The sequence below is a fragment of the Chlorocebus sabaeus genome, chromosome 12 (assembly GCF_047675955.1).
Source record: "Chlorocebus sabaeus isolate Y175 chromosome 12, mChlSab1.0.hap1, whole genome shotgun sequence".
Classification (NCBI taxonomy): domain Eukaryota; kingdom Metazoa; phylum Chordata; class Mammalia; order Primates; family Cercopithecidae; genus Chlorocebus; species Chlorocebus sabaeus.
Window position 1 is genome coordinate 82,400,460 of NC_132915.1, and position 23,363 is coordinate 82,423,822.

The window sequence follows — 23,363 nt, forward strand, 5'->3', positions numbered from 1 at the left end:
AGAAATGCTTGAACCTGGGAGGCAGAGGTTGCGGTGAGCCAAGATCGCGCCACTGCACTCCAGCCTGGTGACAGAGTGAGACTCAGTCCCAAAATAATAATAATAATTATAATAATAAATAAATAAAACAGAACCACAAACTGGATGGCTTAAAACAAATGGATGCTCTCACTGTTCTGGAAGCTAGAATTCTGAAACCAAGGTGTCAGCAGGGCTGTGCTGTTGCAGTTCTAGGAAGAATCCTTCCTTGCTTCTTCCCAGCTTCTGGGGGTGGCCAGCGATCCTTGTGTTTGGGGCTTACAGCTGCATCCCTCCAGACTCTCTGCCTTTGTCATCACACATTCTCTGTGTGGCTGTCTTTACATAGTCTTCCCTCTTAGAAGGACACCTGTCCGATTGGAGAAAGGGCCCACCCTACTCCAGTATGACTTCATTTTAACTAATTATGTCTTCAGCAATCCTGGTTCCAACTAAGGTCACCTTCTGAAGTTAGGGCTTCCGCTTGCTTTTTAGGGGACACAATTCAATCAATAACAGGGAGATAAGGCTGGGGTTATCTTCCTGTTATTGATTGATAACATCCCTTGCTATTATCTTAATTTTTATTCTTTTATTCTTTTTTAATGAGTTGGCTAGGAAATTATTTTAGATGTCTCCTTCTCACTTAGCAAGTGAGTAAATAAAAAGTTTGAATGAACTTAATTTAATGTTTATAAGCCCAGCACTTAGGGAGGCCAAAGCAGGAGGATCGCTTGAGCCCAGTTCAAGACCAACCTGGGTGACACAGTGAGACGCTGTTTCTACAAAAAATTTAAAATTTTCGAGGTGTGGTCGTACACACCTGTAGTCCCAGCTACTTAGCTGGTGAGGCAGAAGGATCACTTAAGGCCAGAGGCGGAGGTTGCAGTGAGCCATGATCACACCAGACTGGGTGACAAACAAACAAACAAAAAAAGTAGCAGAGGGATAATGTTTTATCTAATTAGGATTCAAAATTAGCATTCCTTGTCATCAAATTGATCACAAATCCTTATCTGTAGCAATCAATCTTAGCTCGAGGGCCATACACAAATGGGTGGTGGGTCAGATTTGGCCTGGGGCCATAATTTGGGACTGTTGATTTAGACTCAGACCTAGGTACTAAGAATAACGAAAAAACAAGGGAATGAAGAACAACATTTAAGGTAGTTTTCATTCTGTGGGGTGGGGGAAGGAAGGAGGATAGAGTTGGAGAGGAATATACAGGTGGCTTCTGGGGTATTGGTAATATTCTATTTCTTGCCTTGATACTACTGTTCATTTTAATTTTGTTCATTAAACAATACACATTGTTTTACATGCTTTTTATATGTGTGCTATATTTCACGAAAAATAATTTCAACCTCTCTGACTCCTCCCCACTTCTCCACCCTCCCTCCTTCTTACCAAACCAATTATTCCTTATTTTAAAACTGCTTCCCACTTTTACCTCTGATCTCTTCTGGAGTGTAATCCTCTGGGTTGTGCAAGAGCTTTATGTTCTTTTATTAACAAACCTGTTAATCTATTACCAATCTCAGGTCATCCCTTTTTCTTTGTCGTTGTTGCTTTTGCTCTTCTTTCTCCATTCTTTTCCTTAAGCAGACTTTTAAATTTGCCCTTAGGAAGTAAAAAAGAAAGTGGGTTTCCCTTGCTGTTATCTTACTTTATTATATTCTTTTAGTTTTTCTTTTATGAGTTTACTAGGAAATTATTTTAGATGTTTCCATTTCACTTAGCAACTGAGTAAGCAGAAAGTTTAAGTGAACTTAATGAAATGGTGGGAGGCCAGGGTGGGAGGATCACATAAGGCCAGGAGTTTGAGACCTGCCTGGGTAACATACCAAGCTCCTGTCTCACAGTTTTAAAAAGTAGTTGGGTATGGTGATGTGCGCCTGTAGTCCCAGCTGCTTGTGAGGCTGAGATGGGAAGATCACTTAGGCCCAGGAATTCAAGGCTGCAGTGAGCCATGATTGTGCCACTGTACTCCAGCCTGGGTAACAGAGCTGTCTGGAAAAAAAAAAAAAAAAAAAGCACGTAGGAGTTCAAGGCCAGCCTGGGTAAGATGGTGAGACCCCATCTGCATTTAAAAAAACAAAAACAAAAAACAGGCTGGCCGGGTGCGGTGGCTTACACCTGTAATCTCAGCACTTTGGGAGGCCGAGGTGGGTGGATCATGAGGTCAGGGGTTCAAGACCAGCCTGGCCAACATGGTGAAACCCCGTCTCTGCTAAAAATACAAAAATTAGCTGGGCATGGTGGTGCACACCTGTAGTCCCAGCTACTCGGGAGGCTGAAGCAGGAGAATCGCTTGAACCTGGGAGGCAGAGGTTGCAGTGAGCTGAGATTGCGCCACTGCACTCCAGCCTGGGCGACAGAGCGAGACTCCATCTCAAAAAACACACACACACACAGCACACACACAAAAATAATGAAATGGGCACAGGGACCTGTCAGTACATTTGAATCAGAATATTTCAGATCAACCTGCAGCAATTTGTGAGACTTCTCGGTTTGTTTATTTAACAGCTCTTTTGAGATGTGATTCACGTACCACACTATTCACTCATTTAAAATATGCAATTCATTGGCTGTTAATATATTCACAGAGTTGTGCAGCCATCACCACAGTCAATTTTAAAACCTTTTAATCATCCCAGAAAGAAACCCCTCAACCCTCCGTTGTCAGCCTCCAACCCCTCCCACTTCCAGCTCGAGGTAACCTCTGATCTTTGTGTCTCTATAGGTTTGCCTATTCTGGACATTTCATGTAAATGGCATTATCTGTGGTCCTTCATGACTGGCTTCTTCCACTTAGCAGAATGTTTTTGGTTCATCCATGTTGTAGTTTATAGCAGTACTTGATTTCTGAACATTATTTCATTGTATGCATGGCTACACCACATTCTGCTTATCCGTTCATCAGCTGATGGACACGTGGGTTGTTGCCACCCTGGCTATTATGAGCGTTCGTTGAACAATTGTTTGTTTTTAGATAATGTCTTTTCAGTGGCATTTAGTCATTGTGGAAAATTTGAAAAATATTAAAGAATATAAAGAATATAATAAAATTTACTCATAATCCCGCCACTCAAAAAAAAAAAGCTTTATTGACACGTTTTCTGTGGGAAAAAAATGCATGTTTATATCATTTGTTTTATAATTCTTCATTTCTCTTGAAGATTTGCTTTGCATTTGAACAGGTTTTGTTTGCCAAATCACGGCAAGACCGGCCAACTGCAGTTGTCGTAAATAATTTATAAGTCATTTTGCAGTGGGAGTACAGTGGAGTTATCTGCCATCAGATGGGCATGGGGAGGGTTTAGAGACAATTTCAGAGGAGGAAACATATATTATAAAAATATGTATGAGGTTCTGATACCTATCAGTAAATAAAATATCGGGTCTTCTAATAAGGTCATTTTGTTCTGTTGTAGGAGGCTGGCAGGATGTACAGTCTTTATTACAGGTGCAAGCCGTGGCATTGGCAAAGCTATTGCATTGAAAGCAGCAAAGGATGGAGCAAATATTGTTATTGCCGCAAAGACCGCCCAGCCACATCCAAAACTTCTAGGCACAATCTATACTGCTGCTGAAGAAAGTGAGTGTGACGGTGCCATTTGATAAAATGTCTTTCTAGTGGTTTCAATACATAGAGAATTTGCTGGAGAGTTTAGATAAAGCTATTTGAAAGCTACCCTGAAAATAATTGTATCTAGTGAAAGAAGTATTTATGTTGTCACCTTGGGGCAGTGCTTCTTACCATTTCTCTCCTCCAGCACTTTTAAGCAATGTGAGAGACTCCATTTAAAAATCTTATTTCATGGCCTGGCGTGGTGACTCACACCTGTAATTTCAGCACTTTGGGAGGCTGAGGCGGGTGGATCACCTGAAGTCAGGAGTTCGAGACCAGCCTGGCCTACATGGCAGAAACCCCGTCTCTACTAAAAATACAAAAATTAGCTGGGTAGGGTAGTGCACACCTGTAATTCCAGCTACTCGGGAGGCTGAGGCAGGAGAATCACTTGAACCTGGGAGGCGGAGGTTGCAGTGAGCCAAGATCATGCCACTGCACTCCAGCCCGGGTGACAGAGTGAGACTCTGTCTCTAAAAAAAAAAAATCTTGTTTCATGAGGGCATTGGTTCTTGGATGGGAGGGGGAGTGGGGAAGTAGAGTGGAGAAAATTTGATTGGCGAGTGGCATGAACTCTTTGAAAAAGCTTTCTGTGTTATTTATTCTCTGCACAATTTGCAAGTCGTCATTTTAATAACTTTTAGTTGACAAATAATTATCACATACTTCCATTTAAGGCATGGTGCTAGGCACAGAGCCAGGAGAGAGGGCTTAAAAATTCAACTTCAGTTGACATTGCTAGTTTTGTTAGTCATGTTCAGAGCACTGTGGTTATGTTAGAGGAATGCATGTGAAGTGTTTATGAGTGAAATGATGTCAGGGATTTGCTTTAAAACACACAAGCAAAAAATAAAATAGGGGAAAGGAAAGATAAACATATTAACTGACAAAACTAACCATCACTGAAGATAGGTGATGGGTTCCTATTAGTTTATTATAGCATCTTTACATTTTTGTATACTTTAGAATATTTCCACAATAAAAAGTTTTTTAAAATCACTTTCAACTGGGTGAGGTGACTCATGCTGGTAATCCCAGCACTTTGGGAGGCTAAGGCTGGTGGATCACTTGAGGTCAGGAGTTCCAGACCAGCCTGGGCAACATGGCAAAACCGTGGCTCTACAAAAAATAGAAAAATTAGCCTGGCATGGTGGTGCACGCCTGTAGTCCCAGCTACTTGGAAAGCTGAGGTGGGAGGATCCCTTGAGCCCAGGAGATTGAGGCTGCAGGGAGCCATGTTTGTGCCACTGCACCCAAGCCTGGGCAAGACAGTGAGACCCTGTCTGAAAAACGAAAACAAACAACAACAACAAAAAACTTCCTTTTTTTAGCTTTTTAAAAACAGTTACAAAGAAACCGCCACCAAACCTTCGTTTTTGTTTTATAATAGTGTTGGCCTAGCTAGTCTGTCCTACTATATGGCAGAGTCACTGGTGGTAAGATAGAGTTATTTATATTGATTTTCCAAAAACAGGGTACTTATTTCTTTTGACCATGATATCGGAATCAAAGGTATAATTTTTTTTTTTTTTTTTTTTTTTTTTTTTTTTGTGACGGAGTCTCACTCTGTCGCCCAGGCTGGAGTGCAGTGGCCGGATCTCAGCTCACTGCAAGCTCAGCCTCCCGGGTTCACGCCATTCTCCTGCCTCAGCCTCCCGAGTAGCTGGGACTACAGGCGCCTGCCACCTCGCCCGGCTAGTTTTTTGTCTTTTTTAGTAGAGACGGGGTTTCACCGTGTTAGCCAGGATGGTCTCGATCTTCTGACCTCGTGATCCACCCGTCTCGGCCTCCCAAAGTGCTGGGATTACAGGCTTGAGCCACCGCGCCCGGCCTCAAAGGTATGATATTTAAATGCTTTAACGCTTTTTCGTTTTGTATCCTTTATATAAGTTGAAGCAGTTGGAGGGAAGGCCTTGCCGTGTATCGTTGATGTGAGAGATGAACAGCAGATCAGTGATGCAGTGCAGAAAGCCGTCAAGAAATTTGGAGGTAACAACTTCATTCTGAAAAAATTATTGAATATTGGTAAAATAAAGGTATAACTATAATGTTAATTTAAAAATTTGTTTTGATTCTTGAATTTTCTGAGTCGTTGGAGAAATAATGTATTCGTTCACGCAGAACATGGTTTAAAAGCATCTGATGAGGCTGGGCGCGGTGGCTCACACCTGTAATCGCAGCACTTCAGGAGGCCGAGGCAGGCAGGTCACTTGAGGTCAGGAGTTTGAGACCTGACCTGGTCAACATGGTGAAACCCCGTCTCCACTAAAAATACAAAAATTAGCTGAGCATGGTGGTGTACGCCTTTAATCCCAGCTACTCAGGAGACTGTGATGGGAGAATTGCTTGAACCTGGGAGGTGGAGGTTGCAGTGAGCTGAGATTGCACCACTGCATTCCAGCCTGGGTGATAGAGTAAGACTCCATCTCAAAAAAAAGAAAAGAAAAAAAAGTGTAGAATGATAGACTGTGGAGACTCGGAAGAAAGAAGGGATGGAAGAGGGGTGGATAAAGAGAAATTACTTAATGGGTACAATGTTTGCTGTTTGGGTGATGGATACCCTACAATCATGGACACTTCACAATCTATGCATGTGAGAAAATTGCACTTGTACCTTATACATTTATTTTTGAAAAAATTCTTCTTTTATGTGGTTAAATCTCATCTTCACAAAGTCAGTTCCCTCACCATGCCAACTAATCAGAAGTATATTTTTCTTTCTCTGATTTCTTCTTTTCTTTTCTTTTCTTTTTTTTTTTTGAGACTGAGTCTTGCTCTTGTCACCCAGGCTGGAGTGTAGTGGCATAATCTTGGCTTACTGCAACCTCTGCCTCCCAGGTTCAAGCAATTCTCCTGCCTCAGCCTCCTGAGTAGCTGGGATTACAGATGCCCGCCACCATGCCTGGCTAATATTTGTATATTTAGTAGAGACAGGTTTCGCCACATTTGCCAGGCTGGTCTTGAACTCCTGACCTCATGATCCACCCACTTCAGCCTCCCAAAGTGCTGGGATTACAGGCGTGAGCCACCATGCCCGGCCTCTCTGATTTCTTAAAACATTCCTTTGATCCTTACCTTGTATTATTTTAGATCTTAGTATTTCTTTTCTCCCCAATTAGTTGAAAAGTTCCTAGAAGAGAGGTGTTGGGGATTGAGCTAAGGCTTTCATGGTATTGTAGTAGGGCACCAAGGCATGTCCAAATCCTGCCTAAACCATTACCACCCTCCCCACTAATGTTCTGGAGGACGATGTGTACATGTGAGGGACAATGACCAGTGGAAAATGAGGTAATGCTTCAGCGTTAGCAAGGCTGTACTTATAATCCCAGTACAGAGTGCTGTGGGGTGCTGGACTGAAGCACGAACTTTGGCTCAAGTGGGGCCTCTTCCCTTAAATCCAAAATCTTACCCCTAGCTGGCAGCCTTTCCCAAAGAAATGTGAATGCCTGTGTCAGAAGAGGAGAGAAAATGAAAATGATGTTTGTCCAACTGATAGGACCCTAAATGTGAAATGTGCCACACTCAACTGCGGGATATTTTATCTAAATTGACTTCACCTAGTAGTAAAAGTGGTTAACTAGTGCCACTTAGGATTTGATGTAATTAGTTTATCCACTAATTTTGGGGGAGGAACTAAGGGGAGAAAGCTGAGACTTTTCAATTCTCCCATATTCATTCAGTTTTAGTTCTTTTTTTTTTTTTTAATTTCAAACAGGGTCTCACTCTGTCACCCAGACTGGTGTGCAGTGGCATGATTGTGGCTCACCGCAGGCTTGGCCTCATGGGCTCAGGTGATCCTCCAACCTCAGCCTCCCGAAAAGCTGGGACTATAGGCGCCCACCATCAGGCCTAGCTAATTTTTGTATTTTTAGTAGAGATGGGGTTTCACCATGTTGGCCAGTCTGGTCTCAAACTCCTGACCTCAAGGGATCCACCCACCTCAGCTTCCCAAAGTGCTGGGATTACAGGCATGAGCCATTGTCCCCAGGCTTGCATTTATTATTTAACTTTTAAAAATTGTGGTAAAATACATATAACATAAAATTTACCATCCTATTTTTCAGTGTACAGTTCAGTGACGTCCAAGTTTATTATATTGTTACACAACTATCATTAAGTGCACTTTACAAAGAATAATGAAGACCAGGTAGAAACAAAGAAAAAATGTTCAACATAGTTTTTGTATTTTACCATTTTCCTTTAATGGTATTTCACTAAGCATATAACTATAAGTAAAACTTGTTGCTTATACGTGGAAACTAGATAGAATTTGCAGCAATAGCAGTTACTCTAGGTTTATTTTGTGTGTGTGTGTGTGTGTGAGTCACTAAAACAAAATTGATCCACTTTGATGATCTGCCTGGGATTGAAACAGTAGGTCTTTCTCTTTTCCCAGTTCTCAGGACCAGAAAGGAGCCTTTCCCTTTAAGTGAGGGGCCTTGGGGGAAGGGAGACTACTATGCTTGGAAGGAAGACAGGCCTTTGAAACTTCATGCTAGAGAGGAAGGAAGACTTCAAGGAATTTGATCCAAGGTTTATGGAGACAGGGAGGGACAACCAGGAGGCAAGAGAACAGATAAGAGTGGAAGCTACAAACCACCAAAGACGAAGCCTCCTTTTAGTTTCATGTGGAGCTCTGGCAATTGGCTATGTCTCCATTGTGCTAGAGACAATCATGCAGGTGTTATTTTGAAACAGCTACCAGTCTTGCATTGGTAGTGTTCAGTCATATTATCTAAAAGACGTACAGCCACGCATTGCTTAATGGTGGGGATATGTTCTGAGAAAGGCATTATTAGGCGATTTTATGATCGTGTGAACGTAGAGTGTAATTACAGAAGCCTAGATAGTCTAGCTGACCACATACCTAGGCTGTATGGCATAGCCTATTGCTTCCAGGCTATAAGCCTGTATACCATGTTACTGTACTGACTACTGTAGGCGTTTGTAACCCAACAGTAAGTATGTATCTGAACATATTTAGACAGAAAAAAGATAAAATAAAAATATAGTATTATCATCTTAAGGGACCATGTTGCATATATGGTCCATTGTTGACTGAGATGTTAGGTGTGGTACATGACTGTATTTGTGAATCAACTGAGGGTTCAGAAGAGAGTAAATGCTTTTTTGGTGTGTGATAAAAAGTCTTACATTAAAAGGAAATTGATTTTTCAATTTTGAAAACAGGAATTGATATTCTGGTAAATAATGCCAGTGCCATTAGCTTGACCAACACACTGGACACACCTACTAAGAGAGTGGATCTGATGATGAACGTGAACACCAGAGGCACCTACCTTACGTAAGTTTGCAAGAAGAGTTGTGGGGGAGGATGTTGTGGTGTTCTCTCAGGGAACTTACTTAGTTGTAAACAGATTTGAGTCAAATTAACAGTGTAGTTCAAAATCTAGTCAATCCTTATAAAGGCCTAAAAGTCCTTCATTCGGTCAATAGTATTATATTTTATTTTATTATTTTTATATATATATATTTTTGAGATGGAGTTTCATTCTTGTTGCCCAGGCTGGAGTGCAGTGGCACGATCTCAGCTCACTGCAACCTCTGCCTCCCAGGTTCAAGTGATTCTCCTGCCTCAGCCTCCCGAGTAGCTGGGATTACAGGCGCCCACCACCATGCCCAGCCAATTTTTTGTATTTTTAATAGAGACAGGGTTTCACCATGTTAGCCAGGCTGGTCTTGAACTCCTGACCTCAGGTGATCCACCCACCTTGGCCTCCTAAAGTGCTGGGATTACAGGCATGAGCCACCACACCCGGCCCAACAGTATTTTAAATAGCTTTATTTGGAGCTCCTTTTCTCTATGAATTTAGGAAAGACCTAAGTAGGCTGAGTGTGGTGGCTCACACCTGTAATTTCCACACTTTGGGTGAGGGGAGGATTATTGGAGGCCAGGAGATCGAGACTGAGATGCACAAGATGGCAAGACGCTGTCTCTACCAAAAAAATTTTTTTAAATCAGGCAGGCATAGTGGTGTGTGCCTACTGAGACCGTGGTGGTGGTCTCACTTACTCAGGAGGCTGAGGCAAGAGGATCCCTTGAGCCCAGGAGTTTGAGGCTGCAGTGAGCTGTGATCATGCCACTGCACTCCAGCCTGGACAGAGAAAGACTCTGTCTCCAAAGAAAAAAAAAGGACTAAAGTGTAGCTCAAGCATTTTCTCAAATATTTGCATGTGTAAATACTTACATGTATATACTCTGTCTTTCATAGGACACAGTCCTTTCATAGAACTGTTTCTGATTACTGAAGCCAGCAATAGTCTTCTTCCTCTGAAAAAGAACTGGAGTTAAAAAAAAAAAAAAAGACTTAGGTTTTAAATAACAGTAAGGTCATTCTCATTACGAATCACACTTTATTGTAACCAGTAAAAAGGCTAACACTTTTTTGGGCTTTGCCGGGGAAATGTAGACTATCAAATGAAAGAACATAGTCCTGATCTGTTCTGGATTCATCAGACAACCCGTCTTATTGTCCATTTATTTATTTGTTTATTTACCCTCTGGATCTATCATTTTCCATGTGAGTATCAGGATACATCCAGGTAGAACTTGCTTCTGTACCTTACGTGTATCTTGTTACACACAGAACAGGTGGTTAGGAGCTCAGACTTTGGAATAAGACTGCTTGGATTCAAATCTTAACACTCACCCTTCATGACTTTCTATTTTGTGACCTTGGACAAGTAACTTAACTTCTTGCAGATTCAGTTTCTTTACTTTTAAAATGGCAATAATAAAGTAGAATGTTATAGGGTTGGTCATGAGGGTTAAATATCTAAGTTATTAAGTTAGAGTCCTGAATTTTTCCCTCAGGTATGTTTTGTTGGGTCTGCAAAACTTGGCCCAGACAGTGTTAAAACAAAATTATTTTCATGAGTTACCTACATTCAAAGTTTTATTAGTTAGGGCCAGGCAGGGCGGCTCATGCTTGGAATCCCAGCACTTTGGGAGGCTGAGCCAGGCGGGTCACTTGAGCCCAGGAGTTCAAAACCAGCCTAGACAACATGGCAAAACCCTGTCTCTACAAAAAAGAGAAAAATTAGCTGGGGATGGTGGCACACGTGCCTGTAGTCCCAGCTACTCAGGAAGCTGAAGTGGGGGGATTGCCTGAATCTGGGAGGTGACGTTGCTGTGAGCTGAGATCATGCTACTGCGCTCCAGCCTGGGCGACAGAGCAAGACCCTGTCTCAAAAACTTTATTGGTTGCTTATGTTGTAAAAAACTAGAAGATTTATACAAAAGTCCAGATTCCTAGCTTTTCTTGAAATGTTAGAAGATCTGACCACATAGAGAAGCATTACCACATGGCAATATTGCTGTAGCTGAGTGGCAGGGTATCAACTACCTCATTAAATGGGGCCAGAGCTCTGTTGTCTTCTGGATGCTGAGGACAGGCTAACAAGTTGTATCATTGTGTTTACACTATTGTTTTTCTTATATGAAAGAGGAAAGTGAAATATTTCTCATAACCACATCTCTCTCTGAAGTAGGAAAATGAGACTTATGCCAAGAAGGCCGTATATTCAAGTAAAATGGGCGAAAGCTTACTTGTTTGTAGATATGAGGCATATTTCTACAAATTCACTATGTAAGGTATGTCTCTATTGAATGAAAGCATGTTGAACCCGACCATAGCAAGAATTATGGCAACTGGCTGGGCATGGTGGCTTGTAATCCCAGCACTTTGGGAGGCCAGTGCAGGCAGATCACCTGAGGTCAGGAGTTTAAGACCAGCCAGGCCAACATGGTAGAAACCCTGTCTCTACTAAAAATACAAAAAATTAGCTGGGCATGGTAGTGCACACCTGTTACTCGACTACTCCAGAGGCTGAGGCAGAAGAATCTCTTGAACCCAGGAGGCAGAGGCTGCCGTAAGCCAAGATCGCACCACTGTACTCCAGCTTGGGCGACAGAGTGAGACTCTCTCTCAAAAAGAAAAAAAGAATTATGGCAAGCATATAGGTTGTGGTGAAAAACTTGAACTAGAAAAGGATTTCATTTTTCAAGAGTTTATGTTTATTTTCAAATAAAACAGGCAATGTTGCTATGTGATACTGTCATGGTACTAGAAAAAATTATATGGGAATCAAAATCTTTTACAGCTGGCAACTTTGTGAAATAAGTTCAATTGAAAGTTAAGTATTTGTTTAAACAAATGCTTAAAAATATAAACCTAGCCAGGAATACTATTGCTCAACATGTTAAACTAAGGCTTAGTTAAGGGCATGTTGTGTGAATAAGTTTAATGATTTCTGGCAGTTTCTATTGTAGATGATGAAGCCACGGATATACATATACAGGCTGAGTATCCCTGGTTTGAAAATCCCAAATCCAGGATGCTCTGAGATCTGAAACTTTGAGTGCTGACTCAACGCTCAAAAGAAATGCTCATTGGAACATTAAGGATTTCAGATTTTTGCCGGGCGCGGTGGCTCAAGCCTGTAATCCCAGCACTTTGGGAGGCCGAGACGGGCGGATCACGAGGTCAGGAGATCGAGACCATCCTGGCTAACACGGTGAAACCCCGTCTCTACTAAAAAAGACAAAAAACTAGCCGGGCGAGGTGGCGGGCACCTGTAGTCCCAGCTACTCGGGAGGCTGAGGCAGGAGAATGGCGGGAACCCGAGAGGCTGAACTTGCAGTGAGCTGAGATCCGGCCACTGCACTCCAGCCTGGGTGACTGAGCAAGACTCCGTCTCAAAAAAAAAAAAAAAAAAAAAAAAAGGATTTCAGATTTTTGGAGTAGGGATGTTGAACTGGTTAATGCAGATATTTCAGAATGGAATCTGAAACAATTCTGGTCCCAAGCATAAGGGTTACTAAACTTGTACCACACACCTAGGTATATGGCATCAGGAGAATTTTGAAGTGATTAAAAAGGTTTTATACTGGGTATTCATGACATGAAATGACTTCTAAGGTATTGACAGATATCTTGGAAAGTTTAAGGTAGATTTGTCAAAACTAGTAATCATAACTATAGACAGTGCTGTAGTAGTGGTCAGTGTTAACTTTAGACTTATTAAAAATCTAAACAAATGTAGATATATGTTTTGCAGGGGTGCAGAAATTGTTTGTTTATTGTATCATTTGCTAGGAATTGCTCCCTACTAACAAAGTTAAAAACATACATGTTTTCTTTCCACAAGATGATCAATACAAGTAAAGCACTGAATTTTATGTAGATTTGTCAAAATTAGTAATCATAACTATAGACTTGATGTTTTAAACTGACATTATGACTGATGTGTACATAAATGTATGAGTCTCTTTGTTTTTTTCCTTGTGAAATTATGTCTTTGGAAAGCCCATTTGGCAAAAATAATTTAGTCTACTTTCCTGTATTGAGGTCATTTTTCAAAAATGAAAGTGATGTCTTAACCCACATTTTTAGATGTGAAGGTTCAATTAAAAACAAAATAGACCAGGTGGGGTAGCTCCTGCTTGTAATCTCTGCACTTTGAGAGGCCAAGGCGGGTGGATTACTTGAGCCCAGGAGTTCGAGACCAACCTGGGCAACACAGTGAACCCTGTCTCTATTTAAAAAAAAATTAAAGTTAAAATTAAAACTCTTGCACAAAGATTCTATTCACTATTGAAAGTGCCTACCTTTATAAACAGCTACGTAAAAAAAAAATCCACTAAATAAAATTAAATATTGCTCCCAGTTAAAAGCAGATTGCAGTGCCAAATGAAAGAACTCACACTGACCTTTGGGTTAAAGAAAAGTGTCAGAGTTTTGGCCTTCTATGAAAGGTATGTTATAAAATGAAAATTCATAATGAAATATTTCTATTTTGGCCAGGCGCGGTGGCTCACGCCTGTATTCCCAGCACTTTGGGAGGCTGAGACGGGTGGATCATGAGGTTGGGAGATCAAGACCATCCTGGCTAACACAGTGAAACCCTATCTCTACTACAAATACAAAAAATTAGCTGGGCATGGTGGCAGGCGCCTTGTAGTCCCAGCTACTCAGGAGGCTGAGGCAGGAGAATGGCATGAACCCGGGAGGCGGAGCTTGCAGTGAGCTGAGATCGCGCCACTTCACTCCAGCCTGGGCAACAGAGTGAGACTCCGTCTCAAAAAAAAAAAGGTGGATTGGCCCGGCATGATGGCTCACGCTTGTAATCTTAGTACTTTGGGAGGCTGAGGCGGGTAGATCGCTTGAGTCCAGGAGTTTGAGACAAGCCTGGGCAACATAGCAAGACCCTGTTTCTAAAAAAAAAAAAAAAAATTACAAAAACTATCCAGGTAGCTGGGCATGCTGGCACATGCCTGTAGTCCCAGCTACTTAGGAGGCTGAGGTGAGAGGACCGCTTGAGCTGGGGAGGTAGAGGCTACAATGAGATGTGATCATGCCACTGCACTACATCCTGGCAGCAGAGCCACCCTGTCTTAAAATTAAAAAAAAAAAAAGAAAAAGGAGAAGTTGGCTGGTAGCAGTGGTTCACACCTGTAAACCTGTAATCCTGGCACTTCGGGAGGCTGAGGTAGGAGGAGTGCTTGAGTCCAAGGGGTTCAAGACCAGCCTGGGCAACAATGCTAGACCCTGTCTCTAAAAAAAAAAAAAAAAAAAAAAAAAAAAAAAAAAAAAAAATTACAAAAATTAGCCAAGCATGGTGGTGCACACCTGTAGTTCCAGCTACTCGGAAAGCTGAGGCGGGAGGATTGCTTGAGCCCAGGAGCCCAGGAACTCAAGGCTTTAGCAAACTGTGATTGAGCCATGCACTCCAGCCTGGGCAACAGAGTGAGGCCCCGTCTCTTAAAAAAAAAAAAGTGGAGAAATTTAGAAAGCTGTTTAATTTGACTTGTATTCTCTTTTGCTTTCAGATCTAAAGCATGTATTCCTTATTTGAAAAAGAGTAAAGTTGCTCATATCCTCAATATCAGTCCACCACTAAACCTAAATCCAGTTTGGTTCAAAGAGCACTGTGGTAGGTGGTAGGGTGAGGGGATGGTTTGTGCTTAATTTGTTTTGAATTAAATCTGTGTATGTCTGATGTAATCACAATCTGCACATAACAATCAGCATTGAATTTTCTATGCCAAATCATTAAGTGGCATTTGGAAAGCAGATTCTTAATCTTTTATCTGTAATTTAAAAAACTGAGGCATAATTTACATTCAATAAAATGCCCAGCTCTTAATGGTTCAGTTTGATGAATTTTGAGAAATGTATATAACCAACATCCAAATCAAGATACAGATTTTTACCACTTCAGAAAGCTCTTTCATTTCCCAATGAGTGTGTTTTACTGTGTTTAATTTATTCATCTATAAAGTTGGTTAAAAACTATCTATGGGATACTTTATTTTTCTTAGCCAGGTATGCACCTGTAGTCCTAGCTACTTGAGAGGCTGAGGTGGGAGGATCGCTTGAGCCCAGGAGTTTGAGGCTGCAGTGAGCTATGATCATGGTATGCACTCCCGCCTGGGTGACAGAGAGAGACCCTGACTCTAAAAAAAAAAAAAAAAAATGACAAAAAAAAAAAACCTATTACCTTTCATAGCATACCAATGGTTTAAGGTAAATATGCTAAGCAACAAGATTTACGTATAGGTGCCTCCTTTAAAATACTTGTATCAAACACTTAGTTTTTATTTCAGCACAATTCACTAACATTTGGAAAGGCACTTGGAATGGGAACCCACAGAGCAAAACTGAAAGAAGTTGTACTTTAATTGACTAGGTTAAATACATTTGCAGCCTTTTGTAATGATTGTTTTACTAGCAGCAGTTTCCCTTTAAATAAACACTTTCATACTTAAAAAAAAAAAAAGAGTCTAGACATGGTGGTTCAGATCTGTAATCCCAGCACTTTGGGAAGCTGAGGCGGGCAGATCACTTGAGGCCAGGAGTTTGAGACCAGCCTGGCCAACATAGTGAAACTCCATCTCTACTAAAAATACAAAAATTAGCTGGGCATGGTGGCACACACCTGTAATCCCAGCTACTCAGAGGCTGAGGCACAAGAATCACTTGAACCAGGGAGGTGGAGTTTGCAGTGAGCCAAGATCACACCACTGTGCTCCAGCCTGGGCAACAGAGTGAAACTGTGTCTCAAAAAAAAAAAAAAAAAAAAAAAAAAAAAAAATTGGTAAAACTTATTAAGAAATAATAATGTAATTTACCCTCATAGTATTGAGAAAAATGAAAGTTTATTACTGTCACTTTTATTTTAATCAAATATTAGGAGGAAAATATATAAAACGATTTCATCTCTGTTCACTTCTATAAAAACTATTCTTTAGAAAATAGTACATTTAAAAGTTATATTTTATATTATTGAAAAGAATTCTCAAAAATATATTAGGGAGGCTGGGTGTGGTGGCTCATACCTGTAATCCCAGCACTTTGGGAGGCCAAGGCAGGTGGATTGCTTGAGCCCAGGAGTTCAAGACCAGGCTGGGCAACATGGCAAAGCCCTGTCTCTACAACAAATTGAAAAGTTAGTCAGGCTTGGTGGCACGTGCCCATAGTCCCAGCTACTTGGGAGGCTGAGGTGGGAGGGTCGCTTGAGCCCAGGAGGTAGAGGTAGCAGTAAGTCATGATTGCACCACTGCACTCCAGCCCAAGTGATAGAGTGAGACCCTGTCTCAAAAAAAAAAAAAGAATATGTGTATACATATGTGTATATATATGTATGTGTGTGTGTATACATGTGTGTATTACTATTTTCTTCCTGATATATATCTGTGTGTGGATGTGTTGTATGTATATACATGTATATATGTGTATATGTATACACGTAGATATATACACATATATATATACACATACATACATATATCAGGAAGAAAATAGTAATAGAAAAATTGGTTATTTCTATTCACAAGTTAATCAAATTAATTTCTTTTATAATTAAATTATTTTTTGTGCTTCTTTCAGCTTATACCATTGCTAAGTATGGTATGTCTATGTATGTGCTTGGAATGGCAGAAGAATTTAAAGGTGAAATTGCAGTCAATGCATTATGGCCTAAAACAGGTATGTATTTTTAAAAACTTCATTTGTTAGATTTTCATGTATTGTCCCTGACACTTATTATTTTTTTGATCCAGGGTGGAGTGTAGTGGTGTGATCTCAACTCACTGCAACCTCTGCCTCCCGGGTTCCAGCGGTCCTTGTGCCTCAGCCTCCCAAGCAGCTGGTCTTGATCCCTTGACCTCGTGATCCGCCAGCCTCGGCCTCCCAAAGTGCTGGGATTACAGGTGTGAGCCACTGTGCCCGGCCTCTTCATTACATTTTAAAAATTTTTTTTGTATTTTTTTTTAGTAGAAAGGGGGTTTTGCCACATTTGCCAGGCTGGTCTTGAACTTCTTGCCTCAAGTGATACAGCCTCCTTGGCCTCCCAAAGTGCTGGGATTACAGGCATGAGCCACTGCGCCAGCCTCATTACATTTTTTAAAACACTCCTAGGCCGGGCGCGGTGGCTCACGCCTGTAATCCCAGCACTTTGGGAGACCGAGACGGGTGGATCACGAGGTCAGGAGATCAAGACCATCCTGGCTAACACGGTGAAACCCCGTCTCTACTAAAAATACAAAAAAAAATTAGCCGGGCGTGCTGGTGGGCGCCTGTAGTCCCAGCTGCTCGGGAGGCTGAGGCAGGAGAATGGCGTGAACCCGGGAGACTGAGCTTGCTGTGAGCCGAGATCGCGCCACTGCACTCCAGCCTGTGCGCTCCAGCCTGGGAGACAGCGAGACTCTGTCTCGAAAAAAAAAACAAAAAAACAAAGAAAGATCACTTCTACTGATGGCAAATTTCTGTTTCACTGAATTTGCCGGCAGAGGGGGTTTCTAGGAAGATGACTACTGGAAGTCATGTCCCTGCTGTCCCTCCCGTTCCCCTGATTGGAGCAGCTGCTAAGGTGGTGGGCAGGTAGGACTAGGAAAGAAGGAGTAGGACTTGATTCTGTCAGAGAAGGAACTTGAGAAGCTTGTGAAAGACTGTTCTCTCTGAGCTAGAGGACAGAATGGAGCCAGGGGAGAGAACTTGAGAAAGAACAGATACTTAGAAGTTCCTGGAGAGGGCTTTGACCATGGAGATCTGAGGACTCAACGGGGTGGCTCAACAGGCAAGGTAAGTATTTCCTATCCTTGAGGTGTGGAAGTGAGGAGACCTCGGAGACTTCATCAAGTCCCAAAATAGATTCAGTGACTGGTATATCTGATATGATAACTTACTATTGCTGGCAAGGCTGGCATCATTTAAACTATCCTGGTGACAGAGCGAGACTGTCTCTAAAAAAAAAAAAGCTATGTAAGGGTGAACAGTGCTATGAAGAAACAAAGAAAAATTGTAGTACAGCTAAGAGGACCCAATATTCAGACACAGAAAAAATAAACAGAATACTCAGAATAGTAGTTTTCAGTGAAATAAAACTGCTAAAGAAACAGAAAATATCTCAGTTCAAAAAGAAAAATCATGACATAAGAGATTGAATTATAGTATGAAAAATGCTTTCTGGAACTAAATAGATTGTGTTTTTAAAATACATATATGGACCGGGTGCGGTGGCTCATGCCTGTAATCCCAGCACTTTGGGAGGCCGAGACGGGTGGATCACGAGGTCAGGAGATCGAGACCATCCTGACTAACACGGTGAAACCCCGTCTCTACTGAAAACACAAAAAATTAGCCGGGTGAGGTGTCGGGCGCCTGTAGTCCCAGCTACTCAAGAGGCTGAGGCAGGAGAATGGCGTGAGCCCTGGAGGCGGAGCTTGCAGTAAGTCGAGATGGCGCCACTGCACTCCAGCCTGGGTGACAGAGCGAGACTCCGTCTCAAAAAACAAACAAACAAACAAAACAAATAAAATACATACATGTATATAGTAGTTGAAGGGTTGGATGTTGAGTAACACCTGAGTAAGCAGCTTGGATAGTCTACTGCAAGAAATACCTCAGAAGAGCAAAAACACCCTGAAGAAAATGGAGAGAGGCTTAGAGGACACATCCAGGGAACTTCACATGCAAATATCAGCAGTCCCAGAAGGATGTCTGGAAAGAGAACAAATAGAGGAGAAACAATAATTGAATGACTAATAGGAAACAATTCCCTTGAGCAGAAGAAAGACTGATATGGATGTAGACTAAAAGGTTGACCAGATTTGAGACTGAATTTATGAGGGGGAGAAAGACATCTGGGAGAACTTCAGAATTTCAAGGATAAAAAAATCTTCCAAGCCTTCAGGCAGAATATATGTTACTTACAAAGGAAAAAGATTGCAGACTCTTTTATCTTCAATACCAGAAACTAGAAGGCAGTGGAATAACATCTGTACGTTACTGATGGAAAGGGACTCAGCCAAGATAGTTATTTATTGACAAGATGAAGGGAAGATATGTGGATATGCTACCACACTTGAGAAGAGTCTTGTAGAAAGGGCTGTTAACCAAGCAGCAAATCTGTCAGAACAGAGAGTTTTCAAGATAGGAGTCAGAAAAAAGAGGAAAGAAAATAATGGCTAGCAAATAAACCTGTAGTATATTTACTATATGGTCAAATGTACATGGATTACATAGAATAACTGGGAATATGAAATACAGGTACCAAATATCAACTCTCTACATTGAAGAGATAGGAGAAGAGAAAAGTTTAATACTTGTCTGTGGTATAGGCGCCCGCTGCTGTGCCCGGCTAAATTTTGACTACACTGTCTTCAAAACCTAGATTTTGGGGAAGAGGAAAATGTGGAAGTTATTGAATTCTTTTCTTTTCTTTCTTTCTTTTTTTTTTTTTTTTTTTGAGACCGAGTTTCGTTCTTGTCGCCTAGGCTGGAGTGCAGTGGCACAATCTTGGCTCACTGCAACCTCTGCCTCCCGAGTAGCTGGGATTATAGGCGTGCGCTATCATGCCCAGCAAATTTTTGTATTTTTAATAGAGAGGGGGTTTCACCATGTTGGCCAGGCTAGTCTCAAACTCCTGACCTCAGGTGATCCACCTGCCTCGGCTTCCCAAAGTGCTGGGATTACAGGCGTGAGCCACTGCACCAGGCCAGAAGTCACTGAATTCTGAAGGACTCATATGAGCCTGGGAAGATTAGGGAAGGGAACGCTTTCTAACCGTCTCGTTTTGAGGCAGCTACAATTCTAGATAGTGTCTTTGTTGTTGTTGTTTGTTTTTTGAGACAGTCTCACTCTGTCGCCTAGGCTGGAGTGCAGTGGCGCAGTCGGCTCACTGCAACCTCTGCCTCTGAGGCTCAAGTCATTCTTGTGCCTCAGTCTCCCAAATGGCTGGGATTACAGGCACTCGCCACCATGCCCCGCTAATTTTTGTATTTTTAGTAAAGATAGGGTTTCACCATGTTGGCCGGGCTGGTCTTGAACTCCTGACCTCAGATGATCCTCCTGCCTTGGCCTCCCAAAGTGCTGGGATTATAGGCGTGAGCCATCACACCCGCCCTAGATGGTATCTTTTTTTTTTTTTTTTTTTTTTTTTGAGGCGGAGTCTCGCTCTGTCGCCCAGGCTGGAGTGCAGTGGCCGGATCTCAGCTCACTGCAAGCTCCGCCTCCCGAGTTCCCGCCATTCTCCTGCCTCAGCCTCCGGAGTAGCTGGGACTACAGGCGCCCGCCACCTCGCCCGGCTAGTTTTTTGTATTTTTAGTAGAGACGGGGTTTCACCGTGTTAGCCAGGATGGTCTCGATCTCCTGACCTCGTGATCCGCCCATCTCGGCCTCCCAAAGTGCTGGGATTACAGGCGTGAGCCACCGCGCCCGGCCGGTATCTTTTAAAAAAATTATATTTTCTGTTTGGTGCTAGGGTGTAGAAATGTTTTTGCATTTAAACATTATAGGCAGCTATCTTTCTAAACTTTCTTGTTGAGTCTAATAATTTAGAGTCTCTTGGATTTTCTGTGCAGGTAATCATATAATCTATAATAACATTCCAATTCTTATGTCCTTGGTTTCTTTTTTTTCTTGCTTTACTGCACTCTCTTCTCTCCTTCTCTCTAGCCTTCACTAGTAGTTTTCTCTTGACTTATTGAGAGCCCAGCAGTGCTTTTAAAAAATGCTTGTTGCTTATTTATAGTTTTATTGTACTAAGACAGCCCTTTAGAGTTTATAAGTCATCATATAGTTGATCCATGAACAATGCGGTGTTAGGGATGCCAGCCCCCAGCAGTGAAAAAAATAAAACGTATTTCCAGAAGCAGAAGACTAGTCCTATCCATTTTTGGTTAAATATATTACTAGATATTTTATATATATATATATATTTTTTTTTTTTTCTTTTTTTTTTTTGAGACGGAGTCTTGCTCTGTCGCCCAGGCTGGAGTGTAGTAGCGTGATCTCAGCTCACTGCAAGCTCTGCCGCCTCCTGTGTTCATGCCATTCTTCTGCCTCAGCCTCCTGAGAAGCTGGGACTACAGGCGCCCACCACCACGCCCGGCTAATTTTTTTTGTATTTTTAGTAGAGACGGGGTTTTACCGTTTTTGCCAGGATGGTCTCGATCTCCTGACCTCGTGATCCGCCCGTCTCGGCCTCCCAAAGTGCCGGGATTACAGGCGTGGGCCACTGCACCCAGCCAATATTTTATATTTTTATCGTTTTCAATATGTTTTCTAATTTGTTAAAGTATATATTAATATAAAAACGATATATCTTTATTACAAATATACTAGTAAACCGAACTCTCTTATTAGTGCTAAAAAGTTTTCTGCAAATTCTCCTAGTTTTTTTAGGTTTAAAGTCTTATCACAAAAAGTGACAATGGTGTTTCTGCCTTTTCCTTACATGTTAAATTATTTTTCCATTTCTTATTAGATTAGCTAATCCTTTTAGAACAATGTTGAATAGTAACAATGATGGGACGTGTATTTGTTGTGTTCTTGTCAATAATGGGAAGGCTTTTCTTTTCATCATTATATATACTCAGTTTCTTCCCTTTTTTTTAACTTCAGTTCTTGTGTCCTTTCTACTACTTAATGCTGTTAGTATTAAATGTGATAGTTAAGGTATTAAGGTCTTACTTGATTTGCTGGAAATTGTTGTGTAATGTTCCTATCTACTAAGTGGACTTGGTAAGTTGGTAACTTATGCTGAACTACCATAAAATCTCCATGTAAGTTTTTAAATGCTTAATAAAATTGAAATATTACTTTTTAGTCATATCTCAAACTTGGAACTATTGGAGAATTAAGCAGTAACATATTGTTTCTGCCCTTAGTGGTTTACAAATTTTGTTAGGGCAAATAAATCATATAAATATAATGCAACCAGAGAGGTAATATACCTAGATACTCTTCAAATGTTTGAACTCTTGATTGTAAAGTTGCAAATAGGTTTCCATAATCTATTAATTATGGAAATTAATTCCATCTGTATCTTCTCTTCTGTGAGAGCCTTTGAGCTTTCATATTCTCGGTGTCACATTGTGTTAATTTTCTTTTTAGCACACTTATTCTGTATTCCAGATTCTCAATTAACCATATAATATAGTTCAGGTAAAGAAATGATAGAACTGATTTTTATTTATTTATTTTGAGATAAGATCTTGCCCTGTTACCCAGGCTGGAGTGCAATGGCATGATCACAGCTCACTGCAGCCTTGACCTCCTGGGCTCAAGCCATCTTCCTGCCTCAATCTCCTAAATAGCTAGGACCACAGGCACATACCACCATGCCCAGCTGGTTTTTTAGGTTTTTGGGGTTTTTTTTGTGGAGATGGGGTCTTGCCATGTTATCCAGGTTGGTCTCGAACTCCTGAGCTCAGGAAATCCTCGCACCTCGGCTTCCTAAATTGTTGGGATTACAGGCGTGAGCTACTGTGCCCTGCCAGAACTAATTTTGATGAAATATCCAAATGTCACATTAGTATTTAAAATTACTCAGTTTCTCTTTGCTTCTTTGGGTTTGTGGCACCCTGGCCACCTCCGTCTGGTTGTGATAGCCTCTATACTCTGTGGGCTGGCACTTTGCTCATCTTTTAAAGTTTCTTTCCCTACCCAATCCCCACTTTCTCGTAAGGCTTTTTTTTTGAGACGGAGTCTTGCTCTGTCACCCGGGCTGGAGTGCAGTGGCATGATTTCAGCTCACTGCAACCTCCATCTCCCGGGTTCAAGCGATTCTTATGCCTCAACCTCCCAAGTAGCTGGGACTTCAGGAGCCTTTTACCATGCCTGGCTAATTTTTGTATTTTTAGTAGAGATGGGGTTGCGCCATTTTGACCAGGCTAGTCTCGAACTCCTGACCTCAGGTGATCCACCCGCCTTGGTCTCCCAAAGTGCTGGGATTATAGGCATGAGCCACCACTCTCTGCCCTGGTAAGGTTTCTATGAGGTCTGTTAGGTGTACATCCTGCAGCTTATTGGTTTAAAATGTACTAGCCTTTGGTGTACTCTCTTTGGGGCTGATTGGGAGAAAGAAAAATCAATAGTGCAACTGATTTGATACTGAATATTGACAAGTGTCTTTATGAAATAAAGAACCAGTCCCTCGAAAAAATAAAAATAAAATAATTCAGTTTCTGTATTGCACATATTCTTCTTAGCTGTGTGAGCTACAGTAGCTGTCTGTACCTAGTTTCCCCTTATATAAAATTCGGTATTAAAAATAACCTCTAAGGCCCTTTGTTGCATATTTTTCAAACTTTTACTTATGAAAAAAGTCAAACATATGTACAAATATGTATACAAGTAGGGAGACTAGTACATCATGTACAATTCTGCTTCAGCAATTTCACCAC

The 23,363-nt window shown here is 41.5% G+C and overlaps 1 protein-coding gene across 2 annotated transcripts in view; it reads left to right on the forward strand.

Moving 5' to 3' along the window:
• The window catches only part of HSDL2 (hydroxysteroid dehydrogenase like 2), an 83,126-nt gene that overhangs the window by 13,007 nt on the left and 46,756 nt on the right, over positions 1 to 23,363 (forward strand). For both annotated transcript variants that reach the window (XM_007968401.3, XM_037983654.2), the window contains exons 2-6: positions 3,456 to 3,619; positions 5,543 to 5,641; positions 8,843 to 8,957; positions 14,505 to 14,608; positions 16,564 to 16,662. In XM_007968401.3, the coding sequence (XP_007966592.1) occupies positions 3,456 to 3,619; positions 5,543 to 5,641; positions 8,843 to 8,957; positions 14,505 to 14,608; positions 16,564 to 16,662 (581 nt within the window). The remainder of the gene's footprint in view (positions 1 to 3,455; positions 3,620 to 5,542; positions 5,642 to 8,842; positions 8,958 to 14,504; positions 14,609 to 16,563; positions 16,663 to 23,363) is intronic.